Below are 18,492 nucleotides of genomic sequence, written 5' to 3' on the forward strand. Positions count from 1 at the left end.
CATTTATCAACATCCGCAAGTGGAGTTTTTACTGCCTGAGTATTCTTACTAATGCGACTACTCTTTCAGATATTTTACTGTTGAAAATAGAACAAATTGTAATATGTTTATTACGTAATGATATATACAGTTGGCTCTATTTAATTTTTGTATTTGTAAGTTGTTGGGTTGTGTTAACATAATGAGACTTATTGCAAAACTTTACACGACCGAATGTTACCTTTATATATCGCATATATTGCAAAACTTTGAAAGGAAGCGGTTCTTATATTCAAAAATGACCTTAACTGCAGTTGATTTAACTAAAAACTGATATTCACTTTTAATAACTTAATAGAAATTATATCATCAACCTGTTTAATGACTAATTAAATATTGTTATAGTTAGGAAACGCAATTGATACATAATTACAAAATTATATGTAAAATATGTACAATCATTTTATATTTGTTGTCTTCTCGCCTATTCTAAAGTTAATTATCATTTTTTTTTTTGTCGGATAGATTTTGGTGTCTAATGTGCGTGTTTATGTGTAATAAATATAATGTATGTGCATTGCGATTTTGGTAGCCGAGCTCCAGTTTTCGAAAAAGTCGAATCAATTTGTATATAATGGAATACTATTTCACATTTTTAGAAATAGATGGTTAAACTAAATATTTTGTGTACGTATACTCCTTTAACTGGGTAAATTTGAATAAACCTATAAAGTAAATAATTTTGTCTAAATGATTACATTTGTAAATGCGTATTCCAAAAATGAAACACGAGCAGTTGAACAAAAATTAATAATAATGGTTTTGAAAACCGGAGCTTGACTGTCTATAATTTGTTATGCGACTGATTTTGTATACGGAATTCCATGTCTTCGCGATTACATTTGTTATAGCGTTTTTTATATTATCAATATAATAAAGTAGGGTATGGATTTTTTCTTCATGAATGGCCAACACATAACACATCTATGAATATCGTTCATGTTTGCTTTGCTTTACGTTAAAGGGAGGTACTAATTTGTTAACAATTTCTATATAAGTCAAACTCGAACAGAGTCCGCTGCCTGAAACTTAGTGTTTTTCTTTAGAGTGCCAGATTATTTCGACGACCATTGACCTTATTGACTAAATTGCAGATTTTTAAGGCTGGTCCCAGCTTTAGGCCCATGTACTTCATCATCATCTCTGAATTTAGCAATAATAAAGCTTTACCATCGATTTCCTATAAACAAAAAATAAAAGGGTAAGTTAATCGCTTCAAACAGGTAGTGGCTATTACTTACGTGTTTTCGGAAGAGATCACCATGAACTGCGAGGGAGTTGTCGTTGCTCTCGATGTACTGGATCACCTCTTCTATGGACCAGTCGATCGGCTGCGACCGCAGATGTGAGTTTGCCGAAGCGGACGTTGGTGTGCTCACGGGTGAGGTAATTGCGGTGTAGCTCGGAGAAGCTCCCGCAGTCGCCGCTGCTCCAGCCGGCGCGGTGGCCGCCTTTGCCGCTGTAACTCCACCTGCAGCCAGTGCAGTGGACGAGGCTGACTGGCAGCCCGTGAACGGCGTGGACACGGATGTCGGCAACGAGGCGCTTGACGAGAGCGTCGTTGGACTCTTGTAGTAGCTATTCGAGGGTTTGACATTGGCCTGCTCCGGATGAACTTCCGCCACCAGAGGCGCCAGGTATTTGCCAATTGTGCTGGTGTTCGCTGATCCTCCGGCAAGGCTCGTGCTGGACGACGTTGACGAGCTGCTGCAATGGCTGGTAGAAACGTGCGTGGTCTGGCTCGTATCCTGGTTCCCGTTTGTCGCCGAGCTATTCGTGTTTGCGTGGTGTTGGAAGCGTACTTTCCGCAGAGCCTGCGTTGTGGAGGAAGTCTGCGCGGTCGCTCCGTTGGGCTCGGATTTTATGACCACCTTGTTGCTGGACTTGCTGGCACTGTTGTTGTTATTGTTGAGACTGTGGTTGTTTGGCTGGCTGGCAGGCTCCTTGCCGTTGTTCGTCGGAGTTTTCGACTTGGTCTCCACTGGCGATTTGACACCCACTTCCTGCTTGATAATCTTTTCAGACGGTGATGACGTTGCCGAGTTGGACTGACGGTTTCGCTTGTCGGCGAGCACTGGCGAGGAAGGCGGTGTGGCTGACTGAGTCAGTTGACGCTTCCGACTATTCGCGCACTTCTTGCACTCCTCCGTCTCGTGGACCAAGGAAATGAGATTCGCACATGCCCGGCATGTAGTGCACAGTGTTTCGATGAATTGGGCCAGGCTTTCGTCATCCTTCATTCGCATTGGCGATGGTATTTTCACCTTTAAGAAGTGAAGAGTACATTTTAAAGAGATTGTTTAATTGACTTAATTGATAATGAACTCACTGTAAAGTTTTTTCCCGCTGCCGTCACAATGTGAACATCTCCTTCCAGGGCAAACAGCAACTTTGAGAGCTGTTGCGTATCCGTGCTGGCTGCTAGAACCTCCTGCAGGCAGAGCTTGGCCAGCGTTTGGTAGGTGGGCCCCGTCACCATGCAGGGCAGCTTGGAATTGTTGATGAACGGACCGCCCTTGCAGTTCGGATGGAAGTGGGCTGTGGCGGGGGAAGCGGGAACCATAGCCTCTGATTCAGCTACAACGGTGTAGCGAGGTCGAGGGCATCGCTGCTTGCTAGAGCTGGAGTCCATGCGCGATTTATGGCCCGGCGGCTGCATGGGGTGGCAACTTCTAGCGCACCAGCCGGCGGGAAAAATGTCACGTGATCGGTAATTGCACCAGTAGTCGAATGCCCCCCGCCATCCATCAAATGTTACATGGATCTGGTCATCTTTGATTGCATCTACTGTTGCACAGCAAATGAGCTGCGGGTTCTTCTTGTCGACAGCCTCGAGTTTCTGGCCCACCTTGAACAGGTTTTCCTCTGGCGAAAGAGGCTCCGGCTGGAAGATCTCCTCTGGCGCCACCATGGCATTGTTGAGGATCTTGCACAGATAGCCGGGCCAACTGGATGCGTTCATGCGGAATCCCAGAGGCGGCTGCAGCATGCCACCGTTCTTTTCACAGTGTCCAATGGCATGGATTTCAGTGGAATCAACCAGCCGCCAAAAGTCATTCTGTGAGTCACTTCCATCTAGGCGTAGCCGCAGTCTGGAGCCGAGCACTCCAACCACGGTGGCAATGCAGGTGGAAGTGACGTTGCGCGGATCCAAAGCCTCAAGCTTCATGCCGATTTTAAAATCATTGTTGGGAGGATTCTGAGCCTGTTTGAAACATTTGGCAGGAGCAGCTTCGCTACCCGTTTCCTAAAAGGCACAGAAGTATGAGATTGGGTTTAAAGGGTTATCACAGCTTAACTTACCTCTAGATAAGCATCCCAGTCGAAGACGTGAAAGCTCTCGTATTGAAAGGGCCCCGTTGGTGCGGGCGCTCCACTGGCCAGCAATTTGCGCTCGTTCTCCGCCAGACCCTTGCCCGCTGCCGATCCGCCGCTGTGCCTGGTCGAGCAGTTCTTCTTCTGATGCTTGTTCATGCACATGATCGAGCAGAACTCCTTGTTGGGCGCCCCATCCCGGATGACGTTGTCGCACTGGGTACACGCCCCCTTGCTGTACGCCTTACGGAACTCGGCGATGCATGTTTCCGAGCAGAACTCCTTCTTGCCGGTCTGCGTGGGCAGGACGTACTGCAACGGTAGCTTGCCCTCGCCGCACCAGGTGCATGTGGCTCGTTTGGCCGGTCTACCCCGTTGCCGTTGCGTGGACGCGGGCGATGTTGTGCTTCCAGGGGAGGCGGATGTGGATGTGGAGGAGGCGGAGGTGGTGGCATTCGTACTGGCTCCGCCCGCAGCAGAATTGCTTCCGCTGCTGGTGCTGCTATCACGTCCGCCCGACATGGTTTCTCGCGTGGTTCCCGTGGTGCTGTCCTAGTAGTCGCACTTGCTGATTCCCGCCGGCAAGCCCCTTGGCATCTCAGGCGATTTCGATTTTGTGTGTTCCGATCCGGCGGTCAAAACGCATTGCGGCTGCCTGGACTCACTTGCCACCAATAGCAAGTCTTGTTTAACTGCACTTAATTTCTGATTTCTTTCGATTTGGCCTGGCGAAATGTTGCGGCGTTCTTGAGGTCACGTAATAACAAATTGGTGGTCAAATCGCATCGCATCACTCAACGAAAACAAGCGCGCACCGCACAATTAGTTTCTGGTTCACCAAAGGTCGGCCTTTTAATTTAGCGGATGTCGCGGATCTTATTATGCGGTTTCAACGCAAAATTAGCTGAGTTGGAGTCGGTTAAATAGCGAAATTTTACACTTTTTTTACTTTTACGCACGGTTCCGCCATATTTGTTTTTCTAGTGGTGACCATCAGATCTTCGTGCTTATCGATAGTCGCTTACCCGTGACTGGTCACGAAATGATAAAAATATTCAAGAAATGCGACTATCGAAAAATGTTATCGAAGCAAGGAAAGGAAAGGAATATTTTAAAATAACGTTAAAAGGGAAAAACCCTTCCGTTAAATGAGAGGTTTTTAAATCCATGTTATATTTATATGCAGTTTGCTTGCTTAATTCATTTTCATATTACTTAATGCTTAATTCTCAGTAATGGTCAGCAATACAATAATTTAACGATTAATTTTACTCCTATAATATATTAATATTTATTAATCTTCCAGTAAGATAGTTACTTACTTAATCGACTTAAGGGTGAACCCTTTTGGTTTTAGAATCTTAACTCATAAGCTTTTATTAATCCGTTGAGTTTGCTAAAATCAAATCAAATTTATTGATAAGTTTCCATATTAGTTCATAGTATTTTCCCGAAAGTCGTTAATAAAATTTGCACAGCATAAAGTGGGCGTAAATGGGTAAAATTTTAAAAACGTGTAAATTTGCATGTTTGGTGCTCGGTATACATCAATCGAAAAACAACAAAAAAAAAGGGGGTTAGTCAACGAAACTAATATCTACCAATTTATGGAACGTTCTGGTATGTAAACTTTTCCATTCAACTGGGAGAAATTCGCAATAAAGCGGGTTAGATAGTGAAATATGGTGGAAAAAGGGAAAGTTTTGATGTTTTAATAAAATTATGAACAACAAAAGGGAGCGCTTTAGTGATTACTGTAACCAATACTAATATAGAAATACCTCACTACTAAATTAAATTGGGCTAAGGGTTTATAAGGTAAAGTAAATTAATATGATTCAGTTGCTTTTCGTTAATTTTATTTACTGAAGTGTGGCTCTCATATGTCAAGAAGTCTAGCAAATCACTTGCAAATAAGTCCAAGTATTGAGTGTGTTTGTCTGCAGTAAATTCAGCATGCCGAATCGTGGAAAGTGGCTCAAAGATGAAACAAGTTAGGAAAACTTTTCTGGGATTAGCCGAAATATATATTGGGCAAACTTTTTGACTAACTTCTACTGCTGTTTGATTTTTCTTCGTTTTGCTTAAATGGTCCGTAGCTGGATTTAATTGAGGTGCTTCGAGGAATAATCCGCTCATTTAGACGGCAAAGAAAGTCGCTTTTCAAAGATATCCAACTGGAAGCGAAATATTGCGGCTAAAGAACTCGGTAACTCTGTTAATTGAATGTTTTGAAGGCGGTGTGATGTCCTCCTTGAATATTCAATAAAGACGTTCCTAATTATTAATGATTAAACTTGACCGAAACCAAGTTCCCTGACACTCACACAATCGTCAAAACGCGCATAATTGGATGGGACCATCGGCTGCCCATAACAAGGATAATTGGATGAAATGAGGCGGCTGCCTTTTCTGCTCCTCATTAAATGCCCGTTTACCGCTTAGTCGCCTGTCAAGTCCTCGATGGGCTATTAGAAAAAGGGGTGTCTTGAGTCATTGACTTGTTACGCAAATCGGACAAAAGAATTTCCTCTGGGTGGCCAGTAGCTACTGGTAAGTGGGCTGTAATTGCAGGCGCTTGAGTGGGGATTGCACTCAGTGCTCAACTTAATAAGCATATCCATTAATGGGTGCGAGCCAAGTAACGATGCCCTTTCTTACAGCTCGCTGTTTCTTGAATCCCCAAGCAAAATTAATCAGGAACGTAACAAAGCTAGGCAGTTAGTCTATTAAAACTGAAAAGTAAATTATGAACCCCCTGCTTTCTGCTGCTTAAAAGTGACTCGCACTATCGCACTATGAAAACAGCATTACCGCTGGCATAAAAGCACGTATAAATTGGCGGGAGTGGCATTTTGACGGAATTCAATCAGCCATAAAGCATCCTGCTGGGCAGGAAATGGAGGCGTTTGCCTACGTGCTTAATTACAAGCCGACGCATGCACATTCTGCATACATAAAAGCCCGAAGACACGTGTTCCGAGCAATTAAAAAGTATGTCAAAGTGGGTGATCAACGCGCCCAAGGACGCAGGACAATTGCGAAAGCTGGCAACACTGTTGCTTTTGAGTGATGCGTGGGCCAGTCAAACTAGTTGATGGCATGAAAACTTTTGGGACCTCCAACATGCAGCTCTATAACTTAGATTGCTTATCTGGCTGCGTGTACAATGTGCCAAGCAATGCGAATTAAATCTTAATTGAAATCCTTTTATTGCCTTTTCAAGGTAATCAGTAGTAACGATTGCTGCTATTCCTACCGAAAATAGCAAGGATATCGGCTTGGAGTAACCTTCTCGTAAACCCAATAAAAATTGATTGGTCCCCGAAATAAGACGAAACCCCCAGCAGGCGGAGCACCTCCTGCGTGGAACCCATCTCCTGGCCAGGATCCCCGTGGCTAACGTTTGACGGATTTATGGCGAGCAATTTAACGCCCGATTGCCGACCAAGCGGAATGTCGGGCCACGTTAGCACCTCTTGACATGACATTGAGTGCTCCCGAGTCCGTATCCTCGTCACTTTTAAATCGAACAATTAATGTGCAAATAAAACTCATTAAATATTAATTGAGTTCGATAATTACAGAGATGATGGGGTTGCGGCTTCGCGCAACATGTTGCTAAAGCACCTGATTTGGGGGAGGTCACCACCCACACACAGGTGACCCCACTCTGGGTCACCCACTTCCAGCAATCCGTCAATTTCGTAATGCGTTAGCACACCTTGGTGATTTATTAGTGGGGATTGCTGCAGACCCAAGCGGCGCGTTCTGAACCGCCTCATCTGATTCCGAACCGATTTCCATCATCCTGGCAACATGCCGTACCCGCACGTTTTCATTCATAACTCGTCGCGTGGCTTCAGCACCTTCCTTTCCTTTCGAGTCCTTCGTGCTTTCTTCCCTCGTCCTGCCATCCTGTCGTCCTGTCGCCTCGCACTCGTACTCGTACTCGGATTTCGGATCCGGCACTTCGTGCGGTTGCTTCGTGGCGCCCAATATAAAAACACGCCGTAATCGCTATACTCCGTGAGTCCTCCGCTCGTCGTCAGCCTGTTGCGTTCGCCACTCGATTTCGATGCTGGGTGAAAATCTATCAGAGGAACCACAGCCACAGCCACAAGATTCCGAATCAGTTAACGTTTCGCGACGCGACGCGTGAATACATAAAATAAATTACAAAAAAAAAGATAAACAAGCCATAAAAGCAGAGGGGCCAAATAAGACAATTCGAAAGCCCACGCGAAACATCCAATATCTCGATCGCCATAAATCAATCCGTCGAGTGTGCGTTCAGTACCGCAGATCCCACGAAATTAGAGGCAATTACCACTGATAAGGTGATTTCTTTTATGTGACCATTTTCGAAAGAGTGATGTTCCTATGTTTTTGAATTCATGTTACGTGTTAGGTGTTTGATTTGGCTTTTGCAAAACCAAATATCAGATTTCAGGCAAAAATGTGGCGCAAATTGAATGGCCAAAAGGTGGCAAGCTTGATTGATGGCCTGAAAAGCGTTTAAGCTAATTAGTTTTGCATTTTGTGTTCGGTTTCAGGTAACGCGTACACCGAAACCTAATAGACTGCAAACAAGCTTAGCGAAAGGTCGGCAATCACACCTTGTAATTTCGTTTGCTCCCCTGGGCGCCTGGTCGCCAGATTCCCAAATGATTGGCCTTTTGTGCTGATTTCTTTTTACGGCCCAATCAAATGGGATTTACGGCCTTTAAAGCGGCCGTAAGACACAACCAGAGGAGCTGGAAAACTTTTCACATACTCGTATTCGTATTCGTATTCGAATTCGTATTTGCATACGTATGTAAATAACTCGAGTTGGCATAGATAACAGGGATTTCATTTCCTTGTGCCGCGGTCCGAGGTCCGCCTTCTGAATTGCCCGAACTGCCTGAGAATTGGCGATAAAACAAGAAGGGACGCGCTGGCAAGTAGCCCTGGGCAATCACGATTTCCGTCTCCGGGTGCCAGAGTCGCCACGAAACGTATGACAATGGCTGTCAGGAGCACAATCCTCCAGTGGGGCAGGGCAGTTTTATTGCCTTGAATGCCATATTACATATTACTTCCAGAAAATCAATATTTGCTCAACTTCAAATGTAAGAATTCATTCATTATATCGGCTGGGGAACTGGAACGGGAACGGCTCCTCACTTCCCTCGGGATCCCTAATTCAATTGGATTGCAATTTCCGCTGCAATTTTGCTGGTTGCCCAGGGATGAGGCTGGGCGGTGGTTCATCACATCTCTGGCCAGCATTTAGGCGGCGATCTATTAGGGGAAATCAATAGCCATCAATTGTCGTTCGCCGAAAGTGGCAGCAGCCACCCACGGATTTCGAACGGATTCGTAAATCCCCGTCCGCCGAATGGCATCCATACGAGTATGACATGTGATTGCCGGCAGGACTAATGCGGCTGCCATTGGAGCACTTAGTTATCTGCGATGTCTAATGCTCCTGGTGACAGGTGCTATATGAGTTCCACGCCCCCTCCTACCACCCTAACACCCTCCCCCCCCTCACCGAAGACAAAGGAGTCGCCATAATTCCCAAAATGGGGTTTCCACGCTGAATGTTTGAGTTTCTGGCAAGTTGCGGCAATTTGGAAATTCGGAAATTCGAAAATTCATGTGTAAATTTCAGTAATGAAATTGGTTTCTTTTTAAACTGGCCATCTCTCTTGGAATTATAAATTATGTACGCATGTTAAGGTTAATTTTATGTAATGCAGAAATTTGAGTTATGGCAGTACAAACTTTTACGTACGCACTAAATTGCAAGAAGTTTGCCTTGTTGTGGCAATTGTTGCTTAATTTTGTTAGCTACACAAAGTTACTTGCATTAGGGAAGTTTCGTTTTGAGAACAATGGTTGCATTACATTGCGTCGGTGTGGGCAAAACTAAAGGGAAACTTTCACTTGTTCCACGCAATTAAAAGTGACCTCATGAAAGGATTATGATGGAAAACCAGAGGCAAAGAAAAATATGTTAACTAAATGTGGGAGAAAATATACAGACGGCGAAGGAAAACTACTGAAAGCGCCAAAGGGTTTGCACTTAATTATGCATTTACACGCGTTTGTTTATAGATCATAAGTAGAAACCCTCGTTCAGGTGGAAGTAAATTTTAAATGCTCTTCCAGCATTACACTCTTTACACTTTTTAAACGATCTAGCCAATGGAGTGTGTAGATGGACTGTAATGTGCCCTAAAGTGTCTGCTCAGCTATATAAACTTTTACTGTCCAAGCTGACTACCTTTTCCTCTTTTTGGAAACAAGTTTTTCGCCCGGTAACTGGTAAATTTAGTTTGGCATCAGGAAAATAATCTAGTTGGGCTGCCGTTTACCAGTCGACGTCTTCAATTTAGAACCTAATTTCCTCTGTGCACCTTCTGCAAATTGCCCCCAACTCCGGTTGGCAACTGATTGAGGAGTCCAGAGGGACATGAGATGGATATGTATGCATATTCGGAAGTACATAAAGAACTACACGGGCACAGTCAGAAGTACCACATATTTACGTGACCCATAAATTATGAGAGCACTTCTTGTTGTCAGAATATTGCGCATTTTTCACAGGTTAGCTGTCAGCATTTCAGTTTCACTCTATTCCAGCGGGAGAACGGCGGAGGTCAAAGTTTGCACAAGACAGTGGCTCTGAAAATATGAAAATATTCGAAAAATAATAGCCCCAGATGAGCTCAATTTTCCACGCAAATGCACAGATCAGATTGAGCTATTGTATGGTATTTAGCATACCCTACATTCTATACCCTATAACCAAAAGTAATGTAAATAAATATGCATAGTTTTAGAGAGATGGTTGCCATAAAATCTATGCCAGTACACACGTTCTTTGTTTATTTTGATAGATTTTCGTGCTTTTTACGCAGCAACTATTTGGCTTTACATGCATATCCGTGAATTGTGCACTGACCCATGCAACTGTGCGTTTTTTTCTCCTTTTTTGCAGAATGATGAAAGCCACAGCGTGGTTTTGTCCGGTGTTATTAACTTTACTGTGTGCCACAAGGCTCGTCTGCACGGCCCAAAGAGGAGCTGTTGGAGCTGGTGGAGCAGGTGGAGCTGCAGGAGGATCAGGAGCGACAGCGGGTGGAGCAGAGGTCGGCGGAAGCGGCCGCACAAACGGATATCCTCTGGACTACCCGGATGGAACACGGAACACACAGGTGGGCATGGGAATGGGAATGTGCATTGGACATATACATTGTGCTGGGCATCGGAGGGCATTTCTTTCTGGCTGTCTCCCTTTGTGAGTGAGTGGCAGCAGTTTTTGCGTCACTTGTTCGAATGTTTTCCGAATGCATATTCAATTATTGGCTTTGCATTTCGCAAACGGACTTCATCGGATTTCATCGCTCCTTTGACGAGCGTCATTGGTTCCATTCACTCGGTTCATAAATTGACACATTGTTCGTCACAATGCGAAAACCCTTACGAGAACCCAGCAAATGTGACCGCAATTTGTGCTTTACAACCCTTTAATATCGTGGGAAATAGCTGGTTAAATGTACATGTAAATGTAAATAACTAAAAATTGATTGAAAAATATCACATACGCAGTTTATTGAACGCGAATATCTGCATAAGTTAGCTTAAAGATTAAACTCTTATCAAGATGGGGAATGGGAAGTACATGAGGTATTTTATAATAGTTGCAAATCTCAATTCTCCGATTTCCTCGAAATCTATAATATATTGTTGGCTCTCCGATCTGGATTTTGGTGCAATCTAATCTAGGCACTTGAGCAACTCGAATACCCCAATGTGAAACTTCTTTGGGGCGAACAATAAGATCATATAAATTTTTAAACCCACACGAACATGGCAACCAAATTGATTTGCGTCCATGGGTTTTGAAAACAAATGGAAATTTTCGTCAAGGATTTCGAGCAGGCGTCATATAAGGTAAACAAATTGGAAAAAAAAGCAAAACATTCTGTTTGTCTTGGCCAACTCCTGTTGTCCACAATCAAAAGTTTTAAGAAGTTCGAATTTTGTTAACTTGATTCTTGATTCTTTATTCGTTATTCGGGGAAATAGGAGAGCGCGGCAAGTTCGTTTGTGAAATTGGAGATTTAAGCACGTAAATGCGAAGGACGCGTAAACAATTTAATTTTATTTACTGAAAGAAATGATGAAATGATATTTTATGATGGGGCGGAATTAAAAATACATCCCCAGGCGCCGTTAAAAGCCAATTACGAAATTTTCCATTTGTACGACCACACAAATGACACATTCCTCAGCACAAACATGTGTTCGTACATATGTACATACGTATGTTTCGATAAGGGTCGATTTGGCAACTAATCAGTGAAGTAGCGATTCATTGATTGATGTACGTACGTCAATCAATCAGTTTATCATCGGTTCGCAACGCTTAAACAACCAGCGAAACGGCCAACTAACAATATTGTCATGGCCCGAAAGCGAAAGTTCAATTAGGTGATAAGCATTTAATGCGTTTAGGGCCTTAAACTTTTCAGTAATGCCGTATAAATAAACGTGACTTTGGAAATTTTCTTTCTTTTTTGGGTGGTTTAATTGTTCAGATTGTAGGAACTATAAAACTAAATGGCGAATGCGTGACAACATAACACGATGTGGCTGCATGAGACTTCAATCTTAATCCTAGAAATGGTTTCACGTCGTTCTGTGAGAACACGTTAATAATTTAGCTGTAACAGTTTAATATTTGCACCATAGATCGTTTTACAACGCTTTGTTTAATAACCTTGCTACTTGGAAACGTCCAGTTCTGAACGATTCCTGAGGAAAAGCACCAGGAACCTTGGGAACTATGAAATCAACTTTCTAGACCGCTGAAGTATCTGTGGTGGATTCCTCGGGAGCCTCGCTGGTGGATTCCTCGGGAGCCTCGCTGGTGGATTCCTCGGGAGCCTCGGTGGTGGATTCCTCGGGAGCCTCGCTGGTGGATTCCTCGGGAGCCTCGCTGGTGGATTCCTCGGGAGCCTCGGTGGTGGATTCCTCGGGAGCCTCGGTGGTGGATTCCTCGGGAGCCTCGGTGGTGGATTCCTCGGGAGCCTCGGTGGTGGATTCCGCGGGAGCCTCGGTGGTGGATTCCTCGGTAGCCTCGGTGGTGGATTCCTCGGGAGCCTCGGTGGTGGACTCTTCAGGAGCCTCGGTGGTGGATTCCTCGGTAGAACCGCTTCCATCCTCAGAGTCGCTGGTTGTTTCCTCCGGCTCCTGGGTCGTAGAATCCTCTGGGTCTTCAGGTGCCACAGTGGTGTCGTCAGATGAACCGCTTCCGTCCTCGGATTCAGTGGTAGTTTCTTCCGGAGCCTGAGTGGTTTCCTGAGAACCGCTGCCGTCCTCAGAGTCGGTGGTGATTTCCTCCGGTTCCTGAGTGGTGGATTCCTCAGGGGCTTCAGGGGCCAGGGTGGTGCTATCTTCTGCGGAACCGCTACCTTCCTCAGAGCCAGTGGTGATTTCCTCTGGTGCCTGGGTGGTAGATTCCTCTGGAAGCTCGGGAGCCAGGGTGGTCTCCTCTGCGGGATTGGTTACAACCGTGGTGGATACAATATCGTCCTCGGTGGTGAGCTCAGGCAGATCCGTTGGTGGTGGTGGTGGAGGAGGACGGTGATCACCGTGACCATGACCATTACCATGGCCATGATTGTTGCCATGATTACCATGGTGGTTGTTTCCGTGTCCATGGTTATTTCCGTGAGATTGTCCGTGACCATGGCCGGCATTCCACTGACCCTGACCATTGCCATTGGGGTTCCACTGATTCTGGCTATTCCACTTCTGTTCCTGCACGCTTTCCTCGTCATTGGAGGATCCCCAGCCGAACTTCCTGGCCCAGTTGCCGCCAAAATTTCCAAACCAACCGCCGTTCGGGCGGCCGGAAGCGACTGCCACCAAGGCAGTCAGGAGGAGAAGAGTTAGGACCTTCATTTCGCAATTGTTTCGATTATACTACCGGTTTCTGCAGGTGGACATTGCTTTTATAGAAAGCTGATAACCACTTCCATTCACTGCCAGACATTTCGACCTCACAGTGCCATACTGCCACAGTCTTATCTAATCGCAAAGAACTTGTCTGATAGTCAGACCAGCAATAATCGTAATTATCATATTTATCTGAGCCCAGAATTCGGATTGGTTGTTTACTGTTTGCCTTGAACTTAGGACACGTAAATACTTCTTGGAACACCCACAAATAAGAGATAATATTTAAGTTTTTCCAAAGAAGCTTTAGTCCAGACTATATAAATTTCGCATAATGTCTTTACGATCAAGCGAAATCCACATCTTTTATTTCTTGGGAGCATGTGGGGTGCAAAGAAATTGTTGTTAGGCGGATCGTAAAGTGATAGTATCAGGTGTTCTCTAATTACCCCCAAAGGTAATTCTATCTTGATTTTATTTTGTCGCCTCGAGTGAGTCACAAATTAGCTGGCACTTTTCACTGTTATCAGTGAAGAGCTGTTATCACGAAATTCCCGATTGATCATCGCGGAAAAAACGTAGAACAACACACCGATAAGATTCCTAGATTTCGTGTAACGATAATTACCCAAATGGTGGGAAAAACAAAAGGTGATATAATAAATAAGATAGCACAGGTCCTTAAGAACGTTCTCCATCGATGCTAATAATAATTTTAATTTCCATCAAAACAAAGAAAAAAAGTTAAAAATAAACTTCTAGCGCAGAACTGTATTTATATACAGTACACAGGGACTTAAAACTTTTTGCATTACCTCGTCAAGATTTTATTATGCCATGCGCTAGGAAACTTCCTCCAGCAAATCCTGCAATAACCAGCGAAACGAGCCAATGTAAGCTACTAAATATGTATGTATTTGTTTCTCCGCCCGATTCTAGGATGACTTTCTGCTGGCCAAGAGGAACAAACCATCGCTGTCCATTGTCAATCCGCTGGATGTGCTGCGTCAGCGGCTGCTCCTGGAAATCGCACGCAGGCAAATGAAGGAGAACTCCCGTCAGGTGGGTTTCCTATTCTGCAATATTAAACGGGGGCAGGCTGACCACTTGGCCAGGTATTTTTAATAAGCTGCCAAGTTGGGGGGGGGTAAAACAAAACTTTGGCAAACGAAGAACAATGCGGCGTCTTAAGTGGAAAGAGTAGGTCGCTGCGGTGCGGTGCCAAGTATTAATGAAAATGTAGCTGCTAATCAAAACTAGAATGCCTGATGAGAAATACTTTGCGAAAGCCATAAAAGCGCATAAAACGCAGGTGCAGAAACTTTTTTAATTCCTCGCAGTTCCTCGCAGTCAGCGGCGTATCTAATAAATATCCAAGGACCTGAATGGATGACTCCGTTCAGCCCACATGCCTACTTGCTCCTGGAATGTATGTAAACAACATCCTGGCGAACCCGAAATCGGGGCTTAAGCACCTCGGATGGCCCTGACACCCAAAAATATACATACATATGTATATATATTTATATATGTACATATATGTATATGCCAGCGGCTCAGTGGCAAAAACAAAGCCAACGCTGCGTATGTGTAACGCAAATATTTTTGCTCGGTAACAAAGCGAGTTTATTTGGTTACCCAAAACGTTCCGATCCCCCAAAGGCGCACACAAAAGACAAAAAGGCAAAACAAAATGTAGAAAAACCAAAAAAAAAAAAAAATCAAACGTTTTAATACGAGGAATTCAAACGATTTGCCTTGATAGCTTCACCTTTCCTCCCACGAATTTCCGTTAAAGAGGGTCATGTTCATCCATGGATGTGCCCATCCGCATAGCCACCTATTCAGATACGCCAGATAATACGACACATAACCAGATAACCATATTGATTTGTCAAAGGGGTCTTATAAATTAATCCACGCATCCCAAAAAGCAATTCGAATCGAAGAAAGATGAGCTGAGCAGGCATCATACTCGTATTCCATGCAAACACCTGGGACTTCAAATGTCCTGCGGTGGGAAAGGCATATAAAAGGAAAATAAAATGAAATGAATAAGAGATTTTAAAGCAAGTTGCCAAATTTATGGCCACACAATTAGAGGCAAGTTAAAATTAGAAACGAATACCGTATATTCGAAAGTTGAGAGCTGGCAATGCGAACAGACATTCGCCACTGGAATTTGAATGCAAGCTAAGCGAATCACATTTATTCACAGCTTCAATGAATAGATCACGTTTCAGTTTGTGTCCTAGTTCTAGCAGAGGAAAGTGGACTTTCAGATGGCCAAAAATAAACGTAGAAATGCAATGCCACCTGAACATACGAGTAAGACATTGAATCCCCAGCTCAATGCAAACAACTGACTCTTTAAAAGTCCTGCAAAGTGGTTAGCAAACAGACAGGAATTTAAATAAATATTTATTCTTCAATTGGATTTCAGATAGACTGAATTATCAGGTAGAAGATAGGTAAAGCAAATTATGCATTCGTAGCAATTAATCATCTTGGTTTTAAATATTAAAGTAAGTTTAAGCAAGCACCTGAGACTTTCAGCAACTATGTATAAAGTAATTAAGCAAAGTATCTGTAGCCTTTAAGTTTAGTAACTAAAAGGCTTTAAAGTGTTCAAACCCACATCCTCTATTAATGAAATAAGGCACTGGCATTTGATTTACGATCCAAATTGAAGCGTTAACAACATTGCCAATGTGGTCATCCATCATGCATGTCAATCTAGTTTAGCTTTCCCCTTGCCGGAAAAAGTACAAGAAAACCCAGTGGGAAAGGGGAAAACTGTGTTTACCCCACTTCCCTTGCCATTTGTCAGCCCTTTTACAGCATTTAACAGCATTTACCAGCATTTCATGTCAACCGTGTCCCCTTTTCTTGTGTCCAGGTCGAACTGAATCGCGCCATCCTGAAGAACGTGGGCAAAAGGGTGCGAGGCGGAGGATCGGGAGCAGGAGGATTAGCTCCCAAGGTGAGCAGGCGCTACCGCCAGCAGTGGCCAGCAGTGGAGCGGGAGCTGGAGCGGGAAAGGCAGGGCGATGCGGTTCCTGAGGAGCAGCTGGACCGGCAACAGCTGCTGCCCTGGAAGCATTTCCCCAGCCAACTGTGGAGCTACGGATGGGCCCAGTCGCCAGTCGCGTACAAGGAGTCGTCACAGTCACAGTTCGTGGACTCCCAGCAGTCGGCATCAACTGGACCACAATCCCAGGCACTCCCAAAGCAGTTGCAGCTGCAGCTGCTCAGCTATGCGAAGAAACCACTGGACGTGGCCGGAATGGGTCTGGCCAGGCATCGGGTCAGCGGAAATGAAGCCAACGAAACGAGTCATGAGAACGACGATGGCAATGTCAATGGCAATGGCAATGGGGCCAGTAAAAACCCGGCGAGATATGTGGTGGATGACGACGACGAGGGCGAGGATAGCTACAATGACGTGGGACCCGAGGGTGTGGGTCTGGGTCTGGGTGCACTGGGTGTGGGACTGGGATTGGGTCTGGAGCGGTTCGAGGTGCTGGACGACAAGCCCAACTGGGCAAACGAGGAACCGAACGAGGTGATGGTGGTTAATGCAAATGAACGCGTGCCATGGTCCTTTCCCTATCGCTTTCACAAAAGTCAGCATAATGTTAATTAAGTAAGTGGGGATTGAGATGCAAACACAGATATACGGATACGGATACGGATACGATAAAGATACAGATGCTGATACAGATGCAGACACAGTTTCAGATACAGATACAGATGGAGATACAGATTCTGATACAGATACAGATACAGATACAGATACAGATATATGTAATACCGATACCGATACGGATACGATGCGATAGGGGCACCCAGCGGCTTCCAAGTGCTGCAGGGTTATTAATGCAAATCGACGGTTCCTAATGGCTGGCTACAAGGCAGGCATGTTGTGTGTGCACATACTCCCTTGATGACAAGATGACAAACTTACTCCCACGTTGCTAGATGTACTCGCATTTGAACTCTATTTTATCGAAAATAACCAACGGTGTATGTAACGATTTATGCTACCTCTCTCACAGATACTGTTGAAATGAAAATAAATGCCCCCGATTAATGTGAAACATACTATACATACTACCCCCATGCAGCTTACTATATACCACATACCCTTACTACATAGTACGAGTACTAGATACATACTTTACTAGAGATCGAATGAGCCGAAACTTTTGCTGCTATGGATTATAAACGTAATTGCATGCATGCGTAATTGATAGTGATCTATGTGTAATTTAAATAATTCTTTTTAACGGTCAACGTTAATTAATCAATCGCATGCAATATTGACTAGTCAAATGGGATTTTCTCGTTTTTATCCACATAAGCAACTCTTGTTTACCAACTATTACCGCTAAAAAACAATTAATTGTGGCTTACATTCTCCGCGGGCGGAAATCGGTTTTTATGTTCATTGCGTTTGCTTTGTTGTGCAAAAAAAAAATGCTCAAATAGAATTAGCATAGTGCCGAAAGTACTGTTCACACGCTCCTTTCGTTAAAGCTGCATTGCTGCATTTGGTCACTATTGAAATTGCGTTGTTGAGGGGTTCAAGTTTTAAGCTATCCAGCGACAAATGGTTCCAAATCATACAAGTAACGAATAACGAATTACGAATAATAATAAATAACGATTTTAAAGTAGATCAAAAGCAGAAATATTACCCAAGCAAGTACTTCGATACATGAATACGCCACGTGTTGTGTAAATTAACAAGGAATTTACCGAGCAAATTAACCATTTAAACGTTACGTTCTGTACATTAATAAATTTAATACGAATTGATTGCCCTACGTGTATGTAAATAAAAGTCCTTTTTCAAAAAAAGCTAAACTAATAAAATTGCAAAAAAAAACAAAAACAAAAACCAAAACAGAAATGAAAATTATATACTATACAAAATTATACGTATGTACGGATATACTTATTTAAAAAATAAAATCATGAGGCATTGACATGACATTCAATTATAAAGCATCTCTTGTTTAATTAACTTTCCAACTTTCTAAGGACCCAATTCCCCAGATAAGCATTCACAATACTGCGGTAATTGTTTTCGCATTTCAAATGCCAAGGACATCGGAAAGGTACTTGTATGTTAGACAGTTCAATTTTTTGAACTCACCTTTAATCAATACTCCTTGG

General features: G+C 43.8%; 3 protein-coding genes across 3 annotated transcripts; 1 reads left to right on the forward strand and 2 right to left on the reverse strand.

Moving 5' to 3' along the window:
* Positions 1–118: 118 nt before the first annotated feature.
* On the reverse strand, positions 119–4,340 carry LOC120451526 (polycomb protein Scm). Its single transcript, XM_039635296.2, has 4 exons — positions 3,343–4,340; positions 2,369–3,286; positions 1,281–2,303; positions 119–1,219 (listed from the first exon to the last, which is right to left on the reverse strand). Exons 1-4 carry the CDS (start codon positions 3,874–3,876, stop codon positions 1,082–1,084), a joined length of 2,613 nt encoding a protein of 870 aa, XP_039491230.1. The 5' UTR covers positions 3,877–4,340; the 3' UTR covers positions 119–1,081.
* A 3,061-nt stretch (positions 4,341–7,401) lies between these two features.
* Positions 7,402–18,291, forward strand: LOC120453167. Its single transcript, XM_039637727.1, has 4 exons — positions 7,402–7,694; positions 10,346–10,562; positions 14,251–14,373; positions 16,211–18,291. Exons 2-4 carry the CDS (start codon positions 10,347–10,349, stop codon positions 16,955–16,957), a joined length of 1,086 nt encoding a protein of 361 aa, XP_039493661.1. The 5' UTR covers positions 7,402–7,694; position 10,346; the 3' UTR covers positions 16,958–18,291.
* LOC120453166 (proteoglycan 4) lies at positions 11,921–13,337 on the reverse strand. The gene has a single exon (XM_039637725.1). It carries the CDS (start codon positions 13,315–13,317, stop codon positions 12,211–12,213), a length of 1,107 nt encoding a protein of 368 aa, XP_039493659.1. The 5' UTR covers positions 13,318–13,337; the 3' UTR covers positions 11,921–12,210.
* Positions 18,292–18,492: the final 201 nt, after the last annotated feature.

The sequence above is a fragment of the Drosophila santomea genome, chromosome 3R (assembly GCF_016746245.2).
Source record: "Drosophila santomea strain STO CAGO 1482 chromosome 3R, Prin_Dsan_1.1, whole genome shotgun sequence".
NCBI lineage: Eukaryota > Metazoa > Arthropoda > Insecta > Diptera > Drosophilidae > Drosophila > Drosophila santomea.

Coding starts and splice junctions, on each gene's coding strand:
- LOC120451526 (XM_039635296.2), bottom strand. CDS start 3,876: ATGTCGGGCGGACGTGATAGCAGCACCAGCAGCGGAAGCAATTCTGCT. Junction 3,287..3,342: donor ACTGGGATGCTTATCTAGAG/GTAAGTTAAGCT, acceptor TGTGCCTTTTAG/GAAACGGGTAGCGAAGCTGC. Junction 1,220..1,280: donor GTGATCTCTTCCGAAAACAC/GTAAGTAATAGC, acceptor TTTTGTTTATAG/GAAATCGATGGTAAAGCTTT.
- LOC120453167 (XM_039637727.1), top strand. CDS start 10,347: ATGATGAAAGCCACAGCGTGGTTTTGTCCGGTGTTATTAACTTTACTG. Junction 10,563..14,250: donor ATGGAACACGGAACACACAG/GTGGGCATGGGA, acceptor GCCCGATTCTAG/GATGACTTTCTGCTGGCCAA. Junction 14,374..16,210: donor TGAAGGAGAACTCCCGTCAG/GTGGGTTTCCTA, acceptor TCTTGTGTCCAG/GTCGAACTGAATCGCGCCAT.
- LOC120453166 (XM_039637725.1), bottom strand. CDS start 13,317: ATGAAGGTCCTAACTCTTCTCCTCCTGACTGCCTTGGTGGCAGTCGCT.